Below are 21,658 nucleotides of genomic sequence, written 5' to 3' on the forward strand. Positions count from 1 at the left end.
TCTTCTTCAGTTCTCCTCTGATCTTAGTTATTTGCTGTCTTTTGCTAGCTTTTGAATTTGTTTGATCTTGCTCCTCTAGTTCTTTTCATTGTGATGTTAGGTTGTTAGTTTTAGATCTTTCCTCTTTTCTCTTGTGGGCATTTAGTGCTATAAATTTCCCTCTACACACTGCTTTAAATGTGTCCCAGAGATTCTAGTACATTGTATCTTCATTCTCATTGGTTTCAAAGAACATCTTTATTTCTGCCTTCATTTTGTTATTTATCCAGTAGTCTTTCAGGAGCAGGTTGTTCAGTTTCCATGTAGTTGTGTGGTTTTCAGTGAGTTTCTTAATCCTGAGTTCTAATTTGATTGCCCTGTGGTCTGAGAGACTTTGTTATGATTTCCTTTCTTTTGCATTTGCTGAGGAGTGTTTTACTTCCAATTATGTGGTCAATTTTAGAATAAGTGTGATGTGGTGCTGAGAAGAATGTATATTCTGTGGATTTTGGGTGGAGAGTTCTGTAAATGTCTGTTAGGTCCACTTGTTCCAGATCTGAGTTCAAGTCCTGGATACCTTGGTTAATTTTCTGTCTACTTGATCTGTCTAATATTGGCAATGGAGTGTTAAGTCTCCCACTATTATTGTGTGGGAGTCTAAGTCTCTTTGTAGGTCATTAAGAACTTGCTTTATGTATCTGAGTGCTCCTGTATTGGGTGTGTATATATTTAGGATAGTTAGCTCTTCTTGTTGCATTGATTCCTTTACCATTGTGTAATGCCCTTCTATGTCTCTTTTGATCTTTGTTGGTTTAAAGTCTGTTTTATTAGCTGGATACCAACCCCTGCTTTTTTTTTTTTGCTTTCCATTTGCTTGGTAAATCTTCCTCCATCCCTTTATTTTGAGCCTATGTGTGTCTTTGCACATGAGATTGAGTCTCCTGAATACAGCACACTGATGGGTCTTGACTCTTTATCCAATTTGCCAGTTTGTGTCTTTTAATTGGGGCATTTAGCCCATTAACATTTATAGTTAATATTGTTATGTGTGAATTTGATCCTGCCATTGTGATGCTAGCTGGTTGTTTTGCCCACTAGTTGATGCAGTTTCTTCATTGTGTCAATCGTCTTTACCATTTGGAATGTGTTTGCCGTGGCTGGTACTGGTTGTTTCTTTCCATGTTTAGTGTGAATTTGATCCTGAGCAGCCCTCAGGAGCTCTTGTAAGGCAGGCCTGGTGGTGACAAAAGCTCTCAGCAGTTGCTTGTCCATAAAGAATTTTATTTCTCCTTCACTTATGCAGCTTAGTTTGGCTGGATATGAAATTCTGTGTTGAAAATTCTTTTCTTTAAGGATCTTGAATATTGGTCCCCACTCTCTTCCGTCTTGTAGGGTTTCTGCTGAGAGATCCGCTGTGAGTCTGATGGGCTTCCCTTTGTGGGTAACCTGACCTTTCTCTCTGGCTGCCCTTAGCATTTTTTTCTTATCGTCCAGGTTGGAGTGCAGTGGCATGACCTCAGCTCACCGCAACCTCCACCTCCCAAGTCCAAGCGATTCTCCTGCCTCAGCCTCCCAAGCAGCTGGGATTACAGGCATTTCCTTCATTTCAACCCTGGTGAATGTGACGATTACGTGTCTTGGGGGTTCCTCTTCTTGTGGAGTATCATCATGGTGTTCTCTGTATTTCCTGAATTGGAATGTTGGCCTGCCTTGCTCGGTTGGGGAAGTTCTCTGGGTAATAGCCTGAAGAGTGTTTTCCAAGTTGGCTTCATTTTCCCATCACTTTCAGGTACATCGATAAGATGTAGATTTAGTCTTTTCACATAATCCCCTATTTCTTGGAGGCTTTGTTTATTTCTTTTTTTTTTGAAACTTGTGTATGTTTCAGGAAGTTCTTGTGCTGTGTTTTTCAGCTCCATCAGGTCGTTTATGTTCTTGTCTACACTGGTAATTCTAGTTAGATTTCATCTAACCTTTTTTCGAGGTTCTTAGCTTCCTTGCATTGGGTTACAGCATGTTCCTTTAGCCTGGAGAAGTTTGTTATTGCCCACCTTCTGAGGTCTACTTCTGTCAGTTTGTCAAACTCATTCTCCATCCCGTTTTGTTCCCTTGCTGGGAAGGAGTCGTGATCCTTGGAGGAGAAGAGGTGTTCTGGTTTTTAGAATTTTCAGCCATTTTGCACTGGTTTCTTCCCATCTTCATGGATTTATCTACCTTTGGTCTTTGAAGTTGATGACCTTTGGATGGGATCTCTGAGTGGACGTCCTTTGTATTCATTTCTTTCTGTTTGTTAGTTTTCCTTCTAACAGTCAGGCCCTTCTGCTGCAGGTCTGTTGGAGTTTGCTGGAGGTCGGCTCCTACAAACTCCTGCTTGCCTGGGAATCACCAGCAGAGCAGCAAAGATTGCTGCCTGTTCCTTCCGCTGGTGGCTTCTGGTGGCTAGCTCAGTGTCTTCCCAAAAGGCTGCCCAGTTTTTTGCTGGAAACCCAGGGCCCTGGTGTAGTAGGCAATGGTGGGAATCTCCTGGTCTGTGGGTTGTGAAGAGACTGGGAAAAGCACAGTATCTGGGCCAGAGTGCTGGGAACAGTCCCTAATGGCTTCCCTTGGCTAGGAGAGGGAGTTCCTGGCCCCTTGTGCTTTCCTGGGTGAGGCGACACCCAACCCTGTTACAGCTCGCCCACCTTGGGCTGTACCCACTGTCTAACCAGTCTCAATGAGATGAACCAGGTACCTCAGTTGGAAATGCAGAGAGCACCCGCCTTCTGCGTCGCTCTTGTTGGGAGCTGCGCACCAGAGCTGTTCCTATTTGGCCATCTCGCCAGCAATCCCTGATGGGATTCTTGCTGAAGGCAGGCCAGGTGATCAGATGTACCCTGGAGCTGGTGGGGTATGAAGGCTATGATCAGACAGGGAGGGCGATCAGATGTGGTTGCTGGGGTATTCCAGCAAGACCAATTTAGCAGGACTCTCGCTGAAATGGAACAATGCTGAGACAAACACAGAAGGCCCAGGCCTGTCTGGGAGGCTCAGGGGAGCTTGAGGAAAGATGGGTCAAGGCGGGATGTTTGTGAGGACTCAGATTCTAGCCCTGCTCTGAAGGCTGAGCCTGTCCCTGCCGCATGAGGTGGCTTTCCCTGCGGTCTCCCAAAGGCACCAGTACGAGCATGTGTAGTTCTTCCCACTGCTGAGGCATGAAGTCCTAGTCCTGCATCCAGTTTCTAGCTGAGAGCAGTGAGGCTCAGACCAGCCTGTGACGCAAGGTGAGGGTCAGAGAAGTGCTGTGAGCTCTGTGAGGACCAGGGCATGCCGCTTCCTTCTGCTACCCAGATGCCTTCCTTGCTCGGCTGGTCACTGCGAAGGGCCCCTCCCCTCACCGCTCCTTGGCCATCAATTTCCACTTGCCTTAAGGGATGAATCTGAGATCATCAGCAAAGAAAGGGAAGGTCAAGTCCATTCTTGCTGGAGTTCTGCTCTATCCTGGGGAGGGAGCCGCGGCTCTGCAGATGTGATCCCTGGGGGCCAAGGCTTCAGCCTTGACCTGACATGAAACCCCTCTGATGGAGCCTGCCTGTACTTTGAGCTCCTCCTCAGTCAGCCTCCCAGTGGGGGCCTGGCCCCACCCTCGGCTCACCCCAGAACCAGAGCCCGGGATTGATTCTGCCCCTGCTGTGGGGCTCTAGAGCCCCCAGAGCACCCCGCCCCGGCTTGTTCTCTGCCCTCAGGCGAGGACTTGATGGGTGCCGTGAAGGGGGTGGTGGGCATGTGCTCTCCTACCAGGTCCTGGTTGTAACCCAGAGTAGGTGGGTTGGCTTTTCTTGGCCTCGTTCATCTAGAAATGAGGGCAGATCTGCTTTCTAGGGTTTTTGTGAAATTTGTCAAAGCAATACCGGCCCTAGGGGCAGGTGCAAATGCAGGGGCTCGTCTCTATTTCCCAAGTCATAGAAGTGGTGCCCAGAGGATGACAAAGGTGGCAGCTCACTCCCACTAGCCCCAGGGGACATCTGATCACCTGGCCTGCCTTCAGCAAGAATTCCATCAGATCACTCCGTGGCAGGGGTGAGCGGGGCAGTGGGTGACTGGCAGGAAACGGTCAGCTTGGAGGAACAGTGCCCTGGAGGTGGCCAGGAACAGGAGGGCTGCAGAGAACAGTGACCAGTTACTAAAGCACCCAGTGGACCGGCTACCACGCTGCACACATCACATTTCATCTTCAGGACCACCACGCAGGGGAGGTAGTGTCACTGTTCCCTCACAGCTAAGACGGCTGAAGCTGCAAAACAGGGACAACCCACCCTTGTCACGTAGCCGGTAGGTGACATCTCGGAGCCTGGACCAGGTCTGGTCCTGGAGCCTGGGCTCTTCCTCTGGCCAGGTGCCTCTGTGCTCACGCCACTGTCTGTCCTGGCCATCCAGGCCCGTGAAACACAAGGTCCCTCCCCCAGACCACGGAGTGGTAGGGTAGGGTGGGGCCAGTTCTGTGGACGGAGCTCTTGTCTTGTTTCCTTGAGGGGTTGCTTTGGGGACTGCTGTTTCCCGCATTGCCAACCCTTTATGTCCTTTAGAGTCCTGTGGTCAGCATGCCCCCCTTGCCCTGAGCCAGCCCACCAGGTTGATCAACTGCCACAAGCCCCTTCTCTGTAGCAGTTGATGCTGGCCTTACTGCACAAATGGAGCTCAGAGTGAGCTCAAAACCAGTTCCCCAGACAGTGTCTGAACTCATCTTCGTTCTTCCCTGGGCAGATCTCCTTGGTCAGACTCACTCTGCTTGGGCTAAATGGCCCGGAGAGGGCTCTGGTTCCTGCTGGGGACAGCTAAGGGAGCAGGTTTGCATTCAAATGTGGAAGAATCCAAGTGCCGTCTCAGGGTCACCCCGGGCGAGGACAGGGTGATGCTGGGCAACAGGTGTGTTTTGGCCTTGGGATCTGGGCTGCCTGGGATCACACCCCTCATTCCAGGAACCCTGCTGCCACCACAAGCATGCCTCGCACACAGGTTGCCTGGAGCACTCTCCATTCAGACCATCCTGCTAGGACTTTCTGAGAGTGTTCGTTTTTGTTCATTTGCCCTCGGGGTTCTTTAACACCACGTGTATATCTTAGGCAGGGAAGGATTAAAAGGTCAAAATGTTGAAAAGCTCTGCAGTGTGGGAGGTGGTGAAGGAAAGGCATTGGAGGTCTTGGCTCTTCTGATTCAGAAGGTAGTGGTTTCCCAGGAACAACGGGAACTTCCATGGAATGAGGACTGTAGACTCCTGATTAGAGGGTTTTGGGGGGTGGGCGTCTTCACATTGGCTTTCACTGGAACACCAAGCTTCTTTCCGTTGTTTCAAGATTTTGGCAAGCAAGGCCCATCAGACCAAAGAGATGTGATTTTTGGACCATACCTGAGATTTGCCCGGAGAAGTGCCTCCCTGACTTTGCACGTCCTGTCTGCTGGGAGACACAGGTACACGAGGGCAGAGCGGGGACTTTCTTCACGACGTCCTCTCCCCAGTTCTTGTTGGTCAGCCCGGGAGCATGTCAGGGGCAGGGGTGGCCTGGTGTGCAGGGGCTGCCCCATGGACATTGCCTCAATGAATGAAGCTGTGATGGTTAATAGCAAGTGGCAACTTGATTGGATTGAAGGATGCAAAGTATAGATCCTGGGTGTGTCTGAGAGGGTGTCACCGAAGGAGATTAACATTTGAATCAGTGAAATGGGAGACACAGATCCAAGCTCAACCTGGGTGGGTATAATCTCATCAGCTGCCGGCAAGGCTCGGAGAAAAGCCGGCAGAGGAGTGTGGAAGGGCTAGGCTGGCTGACTTTCCTGGCCTGTCTTTCTCTCATGCTGGCTGCTTTCTGCCTTCGAACTTTGGGCTCCGAGTTCTTCAGCTTTTGGACTCTCGGACCTACACTGGTGGTTTGCCGGGCGCTCTCAGGCCTTTAGTCCCAAACCTGCTCTTCCCATGATCTTTCCAGTCATGGTGAGTGGCACCACCACTTCCCTGGGTGCCAAGACCCCCACACCTGGAGATGACACCGTGGTCTCCTGTGAAGCTTGCTCTCTCTTTCCCCAAGCCCTATCAGCCCCACCTTCCTATTAGACCCCAAAGTCCTTCATTTCTTATCACCTCTGCAGTGTCACTGCCTCAGACTGGCCCCTGACTTCCTCTGTGTCCCCCGAAGGCCCCAAGTCTGCTCCATATAGTAACTGGAACGATTCCTTTAAGACCCGAGCCAGGGTGGGCACAGTGGCTCACACCTGTTCTCCCAGCACTTTGGGGGGCTGAAGCAGGCATCTTACTTGAGCCCAGGAGTTCCTAAAATATCTCAAAGTTCTCAAAACTTGAGACCAAGCTGTTTTTGGGAATCTTTTAGGAGTTCAAGATCAGCCTGGGCAAAATAGCAAGACCCCATTCCTTCAAAAAATTTAAAAAATCACCTGGGCGTGATGGCAGCCACCTGTAGTGCCAGCTGCTCCAGCGGCTGAAGTGAGAGGACCACTTGAGCCCAGGAAGTGGAGGCTGCAGTAAGTGTGATTGTGCCACTGCTCTCCAGCCTGGGTGATAGAGTGAGGCCCTGTTTCTAAAAAATAAAAACAAAAAGACTCAAGTCAAACACATTATTCCTACACCCAAAGCCCATGAATGGCTTCCTCTCTGGCAACTGGAATTTAATGCCAAGTCTTCCTGGAGCTGGAACGGCCTGCCTTGCCCCAACTAGCTGTTCTGTGGCCTCACCAGGGACCCAGATCTGTCCACTCGCTACTGTCCAGTGACAGTGGCTTCCCACCATCCCTTAAACTCCCCCTTCGTAGGCCGGGCACGGTGGCTTATGCCTGGGAGGCCACGCGAGTGGATCACACAGGTCAGAAGTTCAAGTCCAGCCTGGCCAAGATGGTGAAACCCTGTCTCTACTAAAAATGCAAAAATTAGCCGGGTGTGGTGGTGCATGCCTGTAATCCCAGCTACTTGGGAGGCTGAGGCAGAGAATTGCTTTAACCCAGGAGGCGGAGGTTGCAGTGAGCCGAGATCGTGCCACTGCACTCCAGCCTGGCGACAGAGCAATACTCCATCTCAAAACAAAAACAACAAACCTCCCCGTTTGCTACGGCTGCTGTAGGCCGTTGCACTGTTTTCTCTGCACAGAATGCTCTCCCCATCCTTGTGGCTTGCTCCTGAAATTCATGCCGGTGAGGTAGTCAGAGGCCCCCTTAGCCCCCCCAAAGAGCCCAGGAGTTCAAGGTCAGCCTGGACAAAATAGCAAGATCTGGTCTCTTCTGGCTGGTGCCATTTAGCATTTTCATTGAATGGAGGAGACTTTTTAATTTTAGTAGCGAGTGGACAGACCAGGGGTCCCAGGTGAGGCCACAGCTGGAGAATTCCCCTCTTCACCTGCTTGCTGCCGTGTCTCTTGGAACCTCTGACCCGCTTCCCTTTTCTCTGTGGAGCTTGTCACCATGGTTTTGTAACTCATTTAATGCCTTGTTTTCCCAACAAGAATGCATAGCAGTCTGCCTGGATGACAGACGCAACCTCCCTCCCCTCCCACAAGGCTGGGCATGCACCCAATAGAGTTATCAAATAGATAAATAATCACAATTGCAGAGAGGAGGCGGCTACGTCTGGCAGCCTCCATGTGTGGTGCCAGGGCCATGCGTCAGGCCATTGATGAGCATTAGCTCATTGGATTTCCATACTGACCTTGGGAGGTGGGTACTCACAAATCCATTTTTACAAATAAGGAACCTAAGGCCCAAAAAATCCCAAGGAGACCACCCAGCCTGCCACGGGTTGAGCCAGTTTGGATGCCAAGTTTGCCTGCAGCCTGAGCCCAAGTGCCACTCCTGCTCCATGCCACTCTTGGGCATGGCTCTGATGACTCCCCTCCTGCCTGCCCCAAGTGTTCTGGTAAGGATTTTCATCCCACAGTCTGCCCCCTTCATTAGAAGTGACTCCCATTCGTTCGTTTTAAAGGCTGTTTCTCTCCTGTCTTCTATCTTTGCAAATTCTGGTTAGCTAAACAAGAAGTCCAGGAGTTCTGGGCTGCACATCAGTGAGATGGGAAGGACAGGGAGAGGTGCCCACCTCCGCGTGCTAATGCATTTACCTCCCGGCTGCAGGCGTCCACAGAGTTGGCAGCCAGGACCCTCCAGAGGCTCCAAACCTAGCCTGCCCTGTGAGAACAAGCTGCTGCTTGGGAATCTTTTAGCTCAAGATGCTGTGTTCCATATTCATGATGAAATTTCCATGTTCACGAGGGCATCCAGTAAGTAGCACGGCATTTGGGAAGGAATTCCAGCCAGTTACATTTAGGGGCCTGAAAAAACTTCCAAACCAAGAATGTTTTCTGGCTAGTGCCATTCAGCATTTTCATCTAATGGAGGAGACTTTTTTTTTCCTTTTTCTTTTCTTTTGTGTGCCCTGGCTACTAACTGTTCTCCACGCCAGCTGAGCCCCAGTGGCTCCACTTGTCACCGCTGCCTCCCTGAGTCATTCTGTCCCACGGGCTGTTGAGGGAACGAGGCCTCTAGTGACAGTCCTGGCTACAAGGGAAGAGGCTGGTTATGTTTCGTCTTTTCCAGTCTGGTTCCTTCCTCTCAAACCCAACTCCTGTGTTATCTCCGGGAGCCCTGCAGGAACAGGGCTTTACAAAGTTCTTTAGCGAGGCACGGTGGCTCACGCTTGTAATCCCAGCACTTTGGAAGGCCAAGGTGGTTGGACCACCTGAGGTTGGGAGTTCGAGACCAGCCTAACATGGAGAAACCCCATGTCTACAAAAAATAAAAATAAAAAATAAAAAAAGCTGGGTGTGGTGGCGCATGCCTGTAATCCCAGCTGCTTGGGAGGCTGAGGCAGGAGAATCGCTTGGACTTGGGAGGTGGAGGTTGCGGTGAGCTGAGGTCACGCCACTGCACTCCAACCTGGACAAGAGTGAAACTCCATCTCAAAAAAAAAAAAGAAAAAAAAAATTCTACTTTTTCCTCAGCCTTCCTGCTCGGTCTGGGATTAGCGTTCACGCCCACGCTTGGGCCTCCTCCCCTTGCTAAGCTGTTGGTTCACCTCTCCCAAGGGTCTGGGGTCTGTGTGGTTCCTTCCTTCTCCCCCTACTGAATTCTCTTGCTTCGGGATAATACCACCCCTCCCTCCCCGCTACCAGACAAGCCCTGCGTGCCCCACCCTCTCCTAAGCAACTTATAGGTATGAACTACCCTGTCTCCGAACAACTCTATGGGACAGGCATCCCGCCCCGCATCTTCTGGAGGACAGAATGCAGGCTCAGTGTGAAGTGACTTGCGAATGGTCACTCTGGGAAGGGGAGGCCAGGATGTAGGACGCATGCTGGCTTAACTCTGCTGCTATTCTGCCTCACAGCGTTTAGTGTGGAGAGAAGGGCCTTCGTGGCAATACTAGCCTAGGTGCACGTTGGCCCTCTTGTTGCTGAGGAGCACTCAGCTAGTCCGTCTCACGGAGTCGTTTCGTCGGCAGAATGGGCCTGAATGTATTCCTGACTCACAGGGTAGTTTTTACAGGTGAATTGTGATCACAGCTGGCAATCAACCTGGTCCCACAATGACATGGAAAGCAGGCCCCTCTGCGGCACCACTGCTGTGCCTGGGCTGTATAGGAGGACGGGTATAGGCAGGGAGGGTGGCAGGCAGTCCCACGTCTGGGGCTCTAGGCTGACGGCGGTGGCTGAGATGGAGTCATCCGGACCTCAGGCCAGCCCCCCCCATCTCATCCCACAGGGCACGGTACGTTCCCCACCATGTGGCCACCTGTCTCTGTGACCGTTCCACTGTCACTAGAACGAGAGGACCTGTGCCTGCCAAGCTCCAAAGGCGGCTCATCGTGAGCGGCAAGGTAATTTCACAGAAGCGATGTGCACGGTGAGTGAACTGCTGCGTCTTCTACACGCCTTCACACTACTCCCGCACTCATGCACGCACACACCTGCTGCAGGGGAACCCCACCGCTGAAGTCCATCCTCCACCCCCCAAGGGAGCCCAAGTTTGTTCAAAAAACAAACTGCACGTCAAAAAGAAAATAACAAAACAACCAAACTTTACTTGCATTTAGCCATTAATAAATAATTTACAGTATGTACACGGGGTGACGCTCCACACAGGTCACAGACACGTGGACGCAGTGAGGAGTCCCCACTTGCAAGCAGAACGTGAGCAAACACAACCAAAATAAAGTGCTTCACTTTTTACTTCCAACATAGGGACCATCAAAAACCGGCGGGGAGAGGGAGAGGCTGGGTCCAGGCCGCCTCCCTGCTGCCCACGTGGTTCTGGCAGAGGGAGCAGGACCTCTTGGAGGGAGGGGGAGACACGTTCTGCAGCATCCTGGCCAGTGTATGAGAGGTCCCTGGGGAACAGCAGAGGGGCTGCCGCCGATGCATGGGGAGGGGAGGGGCAGGGCTGCACCTTTTGGAGGAAAGCCTGACTTTGTGCTGTGGGCACGGGGGGACTGTTCTGGGCTCCTCGATGGGCAGCCTGAGCTGAAATGAGGCGGGAGCCAGGGCCTTGTCTCTCCTGGCAGGGTGGTAACTGGGCTTAAAGGAAGATATTAGAGGTTGGAGACCCTCCAAGGGATGCTCAGGGCTGAGAAACCCAAGACCCTGCTCCTCTCCCCAGACTCCAGATGTGGGTGGGCTGGGTGGGGGCTCCTGGGCTGGTGAGGAGGCAGAGGATGAGGGCAGGCCGGCTGACCCCATCCACGGGTTCTCCTGCTGCACCCCGTGGCCCAGGCTCCCTGGCATCTGAGGCAGGCAGAGAAACAGGGATCTCTTCTGTTTAGACATTTAGAACCAAGCACTTCAACTTCCTAAGCACAGGGTTGAGGGGGTGGGGGCCTGGGCCAGAGCCGGGCAGGTGCCTGAAAACCAGGACCTGCAGCTGGTACCCACCACAGCCGGGGTAGCATGGTGGCTGCCCTGAGGCCACAGTGAGAAGGCATCAGGTGGGCATTACCTCCAGGCCAAAAGGCTCCGTCAGTTGGCTAAGGTGCTGAGCAGTGCCCTGGGGGTTCCCTGGCTCGGGCCAAGTCCCAAGGCAGCCTCCCAGGGTGGCTAGGCCTGGGCATCCCCGCTGGCCTAGGGGGTATGAGTGTGCTCTGTTGTGAAAGTGTGTGCGCGCGTGGCGGGCAGAGATGGCCCCAAGAATCGGCGAGCAGCAGTCGGCCGGGCCTGGTTCAGTGCATTGCGAGGGAAAGGAGCTGACTCTGACGGTGCCCAGTGTCTCTCTGGTGGGGGTGGGGGCGGGGGCCTTCAGCCTGAGGGGCTGTTTTGCACATTCACACTGCGGGGGTGGGGCGAGGGGAGCTGCTCTCCCTTTCACGCAGTTCTACTGTCACAAACATCACGGCACCAGTCACCACAACCTTGTCACGTGCACTAGAGGGGGAGGGGCCTGAGCCTTTGCCAGCAGGCGGGACCACAGGGGCCAGGCCAGGGGATGGATCTGCATCCCACTGGCGGTCCCCGGTCCCAGCCCACAGATGGAGACGCCGAGGGGACAGGGCCCACGCCTCCCTCCACATCTACGCATCTAGCAGAACACAGGGAGCAGGGCCAGGAGCAGGACGAGGGCACCCAGGAGCAGCCGGGGGACTGGAGGGAGTCCCGCTGCCGCCGCCCTGCCCGGCAGGTCCTGAGTCCTCTCGTATAGGTGCAGTTTGTCTTTGTTGGAGTGGAGCATCTTGACGTCCTCCAAGGCATAGTAGGCAGCCAACGTGAAGTTCACGTCACCTGTGGTGAGGAGGTCGAAGACGCAGGCCTGGTAATACAGGTCCTCCACTGGCAGCTTCTCCTTGCACTTGGCCACGGCCGTCTCATAGGGGAAGGTGTCGGGGGCCGTGGGTGCTGGGCTGGCGGCTGCTGGCCTGCGGGCGCCGGGGCCCTCAGTGTTGGCGTGGAAGGCCTGGAAGTCAATCTGCTGGTTGAGGGGGCAGCCCCGCAGGCACAGGTAGAGGCCCTGGCTGTCCCAGTCCTCCACGGCGTTGACCACCTCCTCCGGCATGCGCACGGCAAAGGTCAGGTAGCGGCCCACCTGGCGGACCACGATGGTGGTGCCGATGTACTTGGCCTGGATCTCCACGTGCTGGCCTGACACCTTCTCTGTGATCTTCAGGCTGTTGGCCCCGTGCTTGTCCCCACCATTCTTAGAGCCATCCACGAAGGCGCCTGGGAGCTCATCCATCTCAGCCTGGTACACCTTCTGGTCCACGCACTCCTGGAAGTTCTTGAAGATGATGGTGAGCTGCCAGGGAAGAGGAGAGTGGGTGAGGCACATGGGACGAGGCCCAGCTCCACAGTTAGGAGGGCACGGAGGATCCCCCAGGGGTGCCCCAGACACCCCTTTCCCGGGTGGGACAGATGCCTTAGTTCACCTCTGCACCTCACTCTTTAAACCAACTTGGCTTTCTTACTTTAACAAGTGACTTAGAAAAATGATAGGCTGCTACCCTAGGTAGAAAACCAGCTCTTTTACTGGATAGGGAAGTGAACCATAACAATAAAAGCATAGATAATTAAAAGGTCAATAGCCCAGTGTGCTAGGCTGCAGAATGGTGCCTAAGGAGAACAGGCCCTAATCCCTATAACCTGGGCATGTTCCTGTAGATGGCAAAAGGGACTCCGTAGCTCTGACTGGGTAAAGAACACTGAGATGAAGACTACCTGGATGGGCCCTAAATGGAATCACAAGTGTCTTTATAAGAAAAAGGCAGAGGGAGATTTGACTAAGACAGAGGAGGTGATGTGACCACAAACCCAGGGATGCTGGCAACCCTCCAAACCTGCAAATGGCAATGAATGCTTTCTCCCATGGAGCCTCCAGAAGGATCAGCCCTGCTCTACCTTGATTTTTTCTCTGGGAGACACCTTCTCAACTTCTGGCTTCCATATTATACAACATTTCTGTTGGTTTCAACTGCTCAGTTTCTGCTCATTTGCTACAGTGCGACAGGAACTGCTGTGCAAGCATCACCGTGGATAAGGACAGTGGTACCGGAGCACAATGCCTGCCAAAGGACCCAAGCAAATGCCTGAACGTTACAGCAGGGGGAACGGAGGAAACCGATGCTCTACTAATGAACAGGGCAAAATCCAGGTAAGCAGGCAGAAGCCACAGTCCCAAGGCTACCGAAAGGGGTCCCCACACCAGGCCATGGAGGAGGTACCAGTCTAAACACGCGGCCCAGGCTGGAGCACCCTTCTCCTGAGAGCCAGACCCAGGTGCACAGGCCGCAGTGTCCCAGGCACTGCATTCATTGCTTCTAGTTTTGTGTGACAGTGTCAAGTTCAGAGACATTACTCCTAATTTTCTAGATGAGAAAATGCAGGCTCACAGCAGGATAATGACTTGCCTAAGGTCACATAGCCAGCAGGAGGCAGAGCTGGGAATAACCCTGGGGTTCCAGACTCTGGGCTCTTTTGGCCACAAGCCCCTAGGGTGGGAGGCGTGGGAGGAGGAGGAGGACGACGGGGGGCCTGGGCTGGTGAATTTCCCCTGTGGTCCTGGGTGGCAGCTCTTTCCTACCTAACCTGAATTAAGTAGGCTATCTGGGTTGGAAATAGAAAAACAACCCCCCCGCCCACCTCTTCCTCTCCTCTCCCAGGTGTCAGCTGTTTTGCCATGAAAGCTCTGGGTGCTTGTCACCCCGGACCAAGGAGAGCTGGAACCTGGACTCCCAGCCTGAAGCCAGGAAGAGAGGTGGGGTGAAGGGAGCAAGGTGGCACCCAGGCCTTTTGGGACCTCCATCTGCTGCACTGCCCTCTTCTCAGCCTGGCAACCAGCCCCAACCCCTCCCCCTAGGAGAGGGTCTGGCCAGCTGGCTGGCTGATGGCTCTCCCAAAGGAGCCCACCTGCACCCAGCCTCAAGGGCTCCAAACAAGGGGCAGCTGCTGCCGCCATGCACGGCCATTTTCTGTCTGGGCACAGGGCAGGGGCATGAGGACTGCCTGGCTGGCTTTCCGGGTAGAGGGCAGTGCTGCCAAGGGCTTTCTGGCCTCACAGCAGATGTGTGATGAGGGCACAGCCCAAGGTGCCTGAACCCAACAAGGAATGAGAAGCTGCGCTGATGGGGAAGGGAAGGCAGGGAAACCACAGAAGAACCTCAGCTCCGCCAGGAGGGTCGCAGATAGGCAGAAGGTCCCGGGGGCCAGCCAGGGATGCAGCACAAGGCCATCCTGTCTGACCTAGGGCCACAGCCTCAGGAGCAGAGGCTAAGAGGCGGCCTGGAAAGGAGGGGACACAGAACCTTCCAGGTAATGCAAGCCCATGGGGTACTGAGCCCCTGGAGGTGGCCCCAGCTGTGTTGCTGTGGCTTGGTGTATTCCCCATATTGGCATAAAGCTTTGGGGTGATGAGGTGGGGAGTGCTGGTAGCCTGAGGGGTGTGGAACCCCCAGAAGAAAAGAGAGACCCTAGGCCAAGGCTTCTGAAGAAGGAAAATCCTGTCCTTTGATGCTGTTGGTCAGAAAGGCAAGGCTGGGAAGGGCTGGGAGGAGCTGGGCGAGGGGCAGGTCACTGGAAGACTTTAAAAGAAACGGCAGTCTTGTTAGCCCGTTCATGGCCGGCACGAGGCACTGTGCGCTCTGTGCCTGACGGAGACGTGCAGTGCCAGGGCTCTTCGGGAGGATGGAGGCCAGCACCGGGAGGCTCCAAGCACACAGCTACCTGAGCACCGGACTTGATTTCCTCGTCCCCTCCCAGGAGGGGTCCCAGCCTGGCCCCAGGACATGGCACGCTCTTGGTTTACCTGGGATGCCAAAGGTGGCTGCAGCCTCTCCATCCAGCAGGGAGCCCTAAGCCGTGAACCTGATGCAATTGCTGCGACTCTACCACTCCTGACCTCTGGAAATGGCAACTCCAGACGGTTCAAGCTCCTGCTTCTTCCTTCTTTCCACCCACTGGCTGGCCCACCTCAGTGTGGAGGCGCCTGGGGGGCCGGAGGTGGGCCAGCCCGGGTGGTCTGGGCCGTGGGTGGTCCTGCCATGGGGGGAGGATGGGGGACTCTGGTGTCCCTGCCTGGTGTGCAGGGCCACACAGACACTGGAGGTGGGGGGGTGGGGGTCCTGCTTTCCAAGTGCCATCAGTCTCCCTGGAACAGGAAAGGCTGGTTTCGCTCTAACCGACATCTCTTGCAGAGACAGCCTCCTGGAAGGCTGACAGGCTGCCTGACTCTTCTTGGCACTGGTGCCAGGGACTCAACCACAAGTAACAGCATGAAGGGGGCCTGTCGAAAGCCGGCGGCTCACTGCCAACACAGCCGCGAGCAGGCAGCCGCTCCTTCTGCAGGGGCCCTGGCCCTTTCCACTGCGCCGGACACGAGGCAGAGCCCTGGCTGCAGGAGCTACTATTTATGGAGCTCCACTTCCATGCCAGGCCCAGTACAAGGGGCTGGGGGGACACAAGGGAGAGGATCCCCGGGCTCCAGGGGGTCACAGGCTGAGCAGCTGAATCCTGCCAAAGGAAGGACTGGCGAGGGTGATGGGGAAAACTAACCCGTGGGGAAAGGAAGGGGAAGGCACAGGACTCGAGTTTCTGTCCTCTCCTGAGTCTGTGTGTCTGTAAAATGGGTGCTAGCGGCACAGCTGGAGAGATGGAGCAGGGGCTGGGCACAGAAGGCTGTCCCACAGTGGTAAGAAACTGGCTAAAACGTCCAGGTGGAAAACACAAGATTTGATCACAAGAACGGAGGGATTGTTGGATTGGCTGAAACTGCCCGTATCCTGAGAAACAAGTGATGCCCAAGGGTCTGGGGCCAGCTTCATGCACACACAGTGAGATTCTGCACAAGGAGGCCAATCTCATGGCTGCAGGGTCAGGCCAGGCCAAGGCTGGACACTGGGAAGCCCAAGGAGAGGCCTTCAAGGGCAGGTGGGTGGGGGGGGGGTGGAGTCTGTTTGGCTCAGTTGGGAAAGGGGAGTGGGTTCCAGCAGGTGCAGAGGTCTCTGTTGCTGGTGGCTGAGGTGGCCACAAAGTCCAGAGGTCTCATGATGTAGGAGATGACAGTCCCTTGCCTTCCCCTGCTCCCTGTGGACACCAGGCTGCTCTCCCACACTGCCTGCTTTGGACACCGACTCCTCTGTTCCCCCATCTGTGCTACATACAGGGGGAGTTTGCTGTACAGCCTCCCCTGTTCTCTGGACAGTGCCGAGGCTTCCAATGGCCTTCAGCATCCTGCTTCCCCAGACCCCCTCACCAACTCCCCTTTGCTGGTCTCTGTTCGTCACACGCCTGGGAGGGAGGGCCATACCTAGCTTAGAGGCTGGCACAGATGCAGCCTCTGGTGGCTGCTGCCTCAGTGAGTGAACAGACACACCCAAGTAATGGAGGCCTGCAAAGACAGTGGGGGCAACCACAGGTGCCTGAAGCCGGCCACCCATGTTCTCACCGGGGAACACACTACCTCGGCCTCCAGCAGAAAGCAGCCTGCTGCCATCAAAGGTGGCCCTCGGTTGCAGCAGAAATGGGCTGGGTTGGTGAAGCTTAGCTTCATACTTTCTGGAAACCACCATGCTGGGACAGGAAGGGATGTTCTGCCTTTGCTGCTCCGGCAGTTCTGCTGTCCATAGTGCCCAGAATCGAGCCAGGATTAGAACCCAGCCCATTGCTCCATTGCCCTCTTTCCAGCTGCACTGCTACCACCCGTTTTACAAAGAAACAGACTCAGGAGAGGACAGGAACTCAAGTCTTGCACCTTCCCCTTCCTTTCCCTGCTGGTTAGTTTCCCCATAGCATGTGCCAGTCTGTCCCTCAGCATGATGCGTTTGAAAAACGTGGATCAACTGAATGAAATTTAAAAAGGAATGAATGAGCGGTCCATTGCCATTTGGGTTGTGGACAGCATCGCCACACTCAAGGTCCCCCTGTGCCTCCACTGACAGCCAAGGATGGTGTCCTGAGCCCAGGCACGCCGCCCCAGCCTGCAGCCTCTGGCTCTACCCTGTCACACCACCTCCACCCATAATGGGGGCAGCAGCCCCGCCTCCCTGTGCCCAAACCACACATCCTCTCCAGTGTGTGGCTTGGCTCAGTTGTCACATTTGCTGGGGTCTGGAGGAGCAAGCCAGTAGGGGTCCATATCCCTCTTACATCCTCAGACCTCCCTTTGTGTCCCGCCAGCCCTTGGAAGCCTGCAGGATGGGACAGGGAGGCCAGGTCCTCTCCGAAGCCGGCTGGTACCCAGATTTAAAAGCTACAGCCTCAGGCTCCCAGTGTCCATTTCTCTTGGCTCTCAGGAGGGCGGGCGGTAGGGAGGTACAGAGGCCGAGGGGGAGGGGGCTGGGTCCTTGGTGCAGGCCCGAGTCTGCAGAGGGCTGGGAGGGCACAGTGGGGAGTGGACTGGCTGCAGGTCTCCTCCATTAGGCGTCACGGCCTGGGGCCAAGGGCCTGCTCGTTTCTTGCCCAGAAACAGACCCCCTGGAGGCAGGCAAGGGCCACCGGAGCAGAGGGAAGTGGCAAGGATGGAGCATTTCCCTGGCGGCCAGATCACCTCGCTGTCCTCTGGGTGTGGAGGACTGGGAAGGAACAGAAACGCCCTTGTGGCGAGTCTGGCACTGCCTGCCACGCGGCCTTCCAACTGGCTCTTCCTAGGAAAACAGACCCACTGCTGGAAACCCCAGGGGGCAGTGGAGGGCCAGGCACCGGGGAGGGCGGACATGTCCCTACTGCCTGAACTGGGAGCCACCAGCTTCCTTCCTGGCCTCGAGGCCTTGCCCTCTGGCTAAGTCTGAATATGAAGTCACAGGACATCCTCTCCAAAAGTGGGTAGGGGAGGGAGAGGCTGGGGTGGACAGGAGTGTCCATTTGCATGGGCCCATGCCTGGGTGTGTGGCTGCCTCTGGCTGTGGCCCCAAATCAGGATCTGAGTCCTGCTGCCCACATGCTGAGGCCTCCTTGGGTTGGAAAACCATCAGCCCTCAGTGGTCTCATGGGGCAGCTGAGAACATGCCAGGTTCTGGAGTCACCTGGGCTGGGGGCAGATCCTAGCACACATCCCAGCTGGCTGTGCACTTATAGGGGGCAAGGTTACTTTGCCTCCTAGAGTGCCTTGCTCCCCATCTGTGAAATGGAGCTATGCCAGCCAAGCCCGGCTGGGCCAGGGAAGGAGGGAGGAGGCTGAGACCTCCAGCCCTTAGGATGCTCCTGTGTCCCCACTCTGCTCCACCTTCCCCCATTCCCAGGCACCCAAGGCCCTCTCAGCCTCTCAGTGTCCACACAGGGCAGAGACAAAGGGCAGGGTTATGCCCCACAGTCGCCCCTCCCCCTTACCTTGCTGGTGGCAGTGGCGGCTGAGCCGGGCAGCACAGGTGTGTTGGTGACCTGCACATTCAGATAATTATTGTCGATGAGTGGCCAGGCACCCTGCACCTTACAGGTCTGGAAGCGGTCTGTGAAAGTCCTGAGGTGTGGGTCCCCGAAGAGGCCGCAGTGCGTGTAGTTGGGGGCAGCCGCGTGCTTGTGAAAGCTTTTCTCGTAATGGCAGATCTCAGGGCTGTCCGAGCGCTCCTGGCTGTCTCCGGCCGGCGGGAGCGTGCGCAGGCGTGGCTGCGAGGTGGGGCCATCCCTGGAGCAGTTGTGCTGGCTCATGAGGTCCTCTATGCCATGGACGGCCGAGTGGTAGGCCAGGTCACCCCGGCAGGTACGGGCCGTCCGCCGCGTGCACAGGGCGTAGGTTCGCAGGGCTGCGCAGAACTCAGGGGTGTCGTCTGCGGCTGGGGCGTGGCTGCCTGATGTGGCGCTCCAGAACTCAGAGTTGCACTTCAGGATCTTGCACGGGGAGGCGGCTGAGGAGAAAGGAAGGGATGCATCATCAGGGTGCAGCTGGGCAACCCCAGCCTCTGCTAGCCTCTGTGGGGTGGGGCAGACACCCATCACAGGAGGTGGCCTTACCTAGGGCGGAGCCGCCCATGCCACACACACAGGGTGAACAATTTCCTGTAGATGGTAAGAAAGGGGTCCTTCTACCCAATCCATAGTGACCCCACCTGGCCAGACACGCAGACCAGCAGGCTGAAAGGGCCAGCGGGGCTCCTCCCATGGTGCCAGCCTGCTAGGGAGTGGTCACTGTTTGGGGGCACCAGGACTTTGGGAGCTGACAGGCCACCCTGGAACTTTTGATATTTATATACACTTTCATGACCATCCCTGAGAATTCTGGCTAAAGCAACAGGAATCTGGCAGGGAATTGGCCCTGCTATTAAATGTGTCCCCAGTCCTGATACTGTATGACCTTGTTACAACTGACTTCCCACTTCTGTGCCTTGTTATACTCATCTGTATGATGGGATGATGAGTGTGAAGTGATTTTATCATGTGTAAAGGACTTAGTCTGGCCCCAGCATTCATAGTCAAAGCTCAGTGAATGTTGCCTGCGATGGGTGCTCTATGGGCGCTGGTCACAGTGGAGCAGGCATCCCTGATGGTCCCCATAGCCCCATCCTTCTCGGTGCTGCTCAGAGAAACAAGCTGAGAAGCAACCTAGAGTAGTAACCTCGGATCCCCCCACAGACTTTGAGACCTCAGTGACAATTACCCAAAATGACTGTGCCCAAGAACCACAGGTTTAACACACCTCATCTCCTGGACACATAGGACCTGCCCTTTTCTGGCCTTCTAGATTCTTCTGCACAGCTCAGGGTGACCACAAGTGGCCAGGCACACACACCTGCAGTATGACAGAAGTTTCTATATAGGTTCCAGGAGAAAGGGGCCAGCAGACCAGCTGGGAGGCTCCGCCTCTGGGGTCATAGCCCAGTACTGGCTGGGGTGGTCTCTCCAGGGGGTAAAGGAGGCCTCAGCACTCCTGTCTGGGCCATTAACTTGGCTTGAGACCTTAGAAAAGTCAGTCTGTGGGCCAGGCGCAGTGGCTCACACCTGTAGTCTCAGCACTTAGGGAGGCTGAGATGGGTGGATCATGAGGTCAGGAGTTCAAGACCAGCCTGGCCAAAATGGTGAAACTCTGTCTCTGCTAAGAATACAAAAAGTAAGGTGGACGCGGCAGCACAAGGCTGTAATCCCAACTACTCGGGAGGCTGAGGCAGAGAATTGTTTAAACCCAGGAGGTGGAGGCTGCAGTGAGCAGTTTGTGCCACTGCGTTCCAGTCTGAGTGACCGAACAAGACTGTCTCAAAAAAGAAATAATTCAGTTTGTGTCTCTGGTGCTGGTTTTATCTATAATAAAGTTGAGTAGCACATAAAACCAAGAACAGATGTTATTTGAGGGCAGACTAACGCGAGCACACGAGTGCCCACCCATCCCAGCAGTCCTGTGCAAACCCAGCTCACGCCGTGCAGCCCTGGACTGGGTGATCTCTGCTGCCTCTGCAGGTGGGTGGGCACCATTCTACTGGGGCATAAACCACCTTCCCAGGTCACAGACCCAAGCAGAGCAAGTCAGTATCCATCCTGAAATTAGTGCTTTCGCCCTCGTGTGACCTGTGTTTGCCATACTGCCAGTTACAGGGTCATTTCAGGTGATACCTGAGTGAACACTTGTCTTTTAATTTGAAAAGTCATATTTATTTAAATTGCATTAAGAAAAAAAATTGCTGGGTGTGGTAGCTCATGCCTGTAATCCCAGCACTTAGGGAGGCCAAGGTGGGTGGATCATGTGAGGTCAGGAGTTTGAGACCAGCCTGGCCAACATGACAAAACCCCGTCTCTACCAAAAATACAAAAATTAGCTGGGCATGGTGGCACGTGCCTGTAATCCCGCTACTTCGGAGGCTGAGGCAGGAGAATTGCTCGAACCCGGAAGGTAGAGGTTGCAGCGAGCTGAGATGGTGCCCACTACAGCCTGGGAGACAGAGACTCCATCTCTAAAAAAAAGATGGAAGAGCTGCAGCTTTTCCACAAGCTTTATTATTTACTGAAGAAGTATGCTGACTTAAAGGGTCAGGTTAGGTAAACGTCAGGTGGTACCTGCTTGATATGGTTTGGCTGTGTCCCCACCCAAATCTCACCTTGAATTGTAATAACTCCCACTCAACAAGGGTGGGGAGAGGTGGAGAGAACCGAGTCAGGAGGCTATTTCCCCCACACTGTTCTCATGGTAGTGAGTCAGTCTCACGAGACCTCACGGTTTGGTAAGTGGGATTTCCCCTGCACACTTTCTTGTCTGCTGCCATGTACGATGTGCCTTTGCTTCTCCTTTGCCTTTTGCCATGATCGTTAGGCCTCACCAGCCTTGTGGAACTGTGACTCCATTAAACCTCTTTCCTTTATAAATTACCTAGTCTTAGGTATGTCTTTATCAGCGAGAACAGATTAATCCACCATGATAAAGGGATGCTATGGCAGACATGTGGGGGCACTGGTGAGACCCCCCCCATGTAGTCTTCTTCCCACATGGGTGTGCTTCTGAGGACAAGTCTCCCTCCCAAGGCAGCGAGAAGATTCTCTTGCCCTGCTGCCTTCACGTCGCCCTAACCTACTTGCAGGCTTTGAAATGTCGGTGTGATCCATGAGTGAAGAGGCAGCACCCTGCCACCCCGATGAAGACGCTACAGGAGGTGAGTAGGGGAGTGTATGGGGAGGGACGCTACATAGAACAGGCATCTGGAGGGACCCAGCGTACAGGAAGTGACTGGTACCACAGCCTGCACACAATGCTTGTCCCAGCAGCCTCATTAATTCCAAGAGCCGGGTGTGCTGACCTGCCATTCTGCCTCCTCAGAATCAAG

At 54.6% G+C, this 21,658-nt stretch overlaps 1 protein-coding gene and 1 long non-coding RNA gene across 4 annotated transcripts in view; one reads left to right on the forward strand and one right to left on the reverse strand.

The window, feature by feature from the left end:
- Positions 1 to 10,005, forward strand: part of LOC108295804 — a 13,436-nt gene extending 3,431 nt beyond the window's left edge. Inside the window, exons 2-4 of the long non-coding RNA XR_001821595.2 lie at positions 5,083 to 5,176; positions 5,310 to 5,424; positions 9,709 to 10,005. This is a non-coding gene — a long non-coding RNA (uncharacterized LOC108295804). The remainder of the gene's footprint in view (positions 1 to 5,082; positions 5,177 to 5,309; positions 5,425 to 9,708) is intronic.
- RGMA (repulsive guidance molecule BMP co-receptor a) overlaps positions 9,999 to 21,658 on the reverse strand; it is a 45,851-nt gene continuing 34,191 nt past the window's right edge. For all 3 annotated transcript variants that reach the window (XM_017518115.2, XM_037734874.1, XM_017518124.2), the window contains exons 3-4: positions 18,246 to 18,760; positions 9,999 to 12,225 (exon numbers count right to left, since the gene is read on the reverse strand). In XM_017518115.2, coding sequence (XP_017373604.1) covers positions 11,515 to 12,225; positions 18,246 to 18,760 — 1,226 coding nt within the window. In that variant the 3' untranslated portion in view covers positions 9,999 to 11,514. The remainder of the gene's footprint in view (positions 12,226 to 18,245; positions 18,761 to 21,658) is intronic.

This window comes from Cebus imitator, unplaced genomic scaffold, assembly GCF_001604975.1.
Source record: "Cebus imitator isolate Cc_AM_T3 unplaced genomic scaffold, Cebus_imitator-1.0 Scaffold19, whole genome shotgun sequence".
Classification (NCBI taxonomy): Eukaryota; Metazoa; Chordata; class Mammalia; order Primates; family Cebidae; genus Cebus; species Cebus imitator.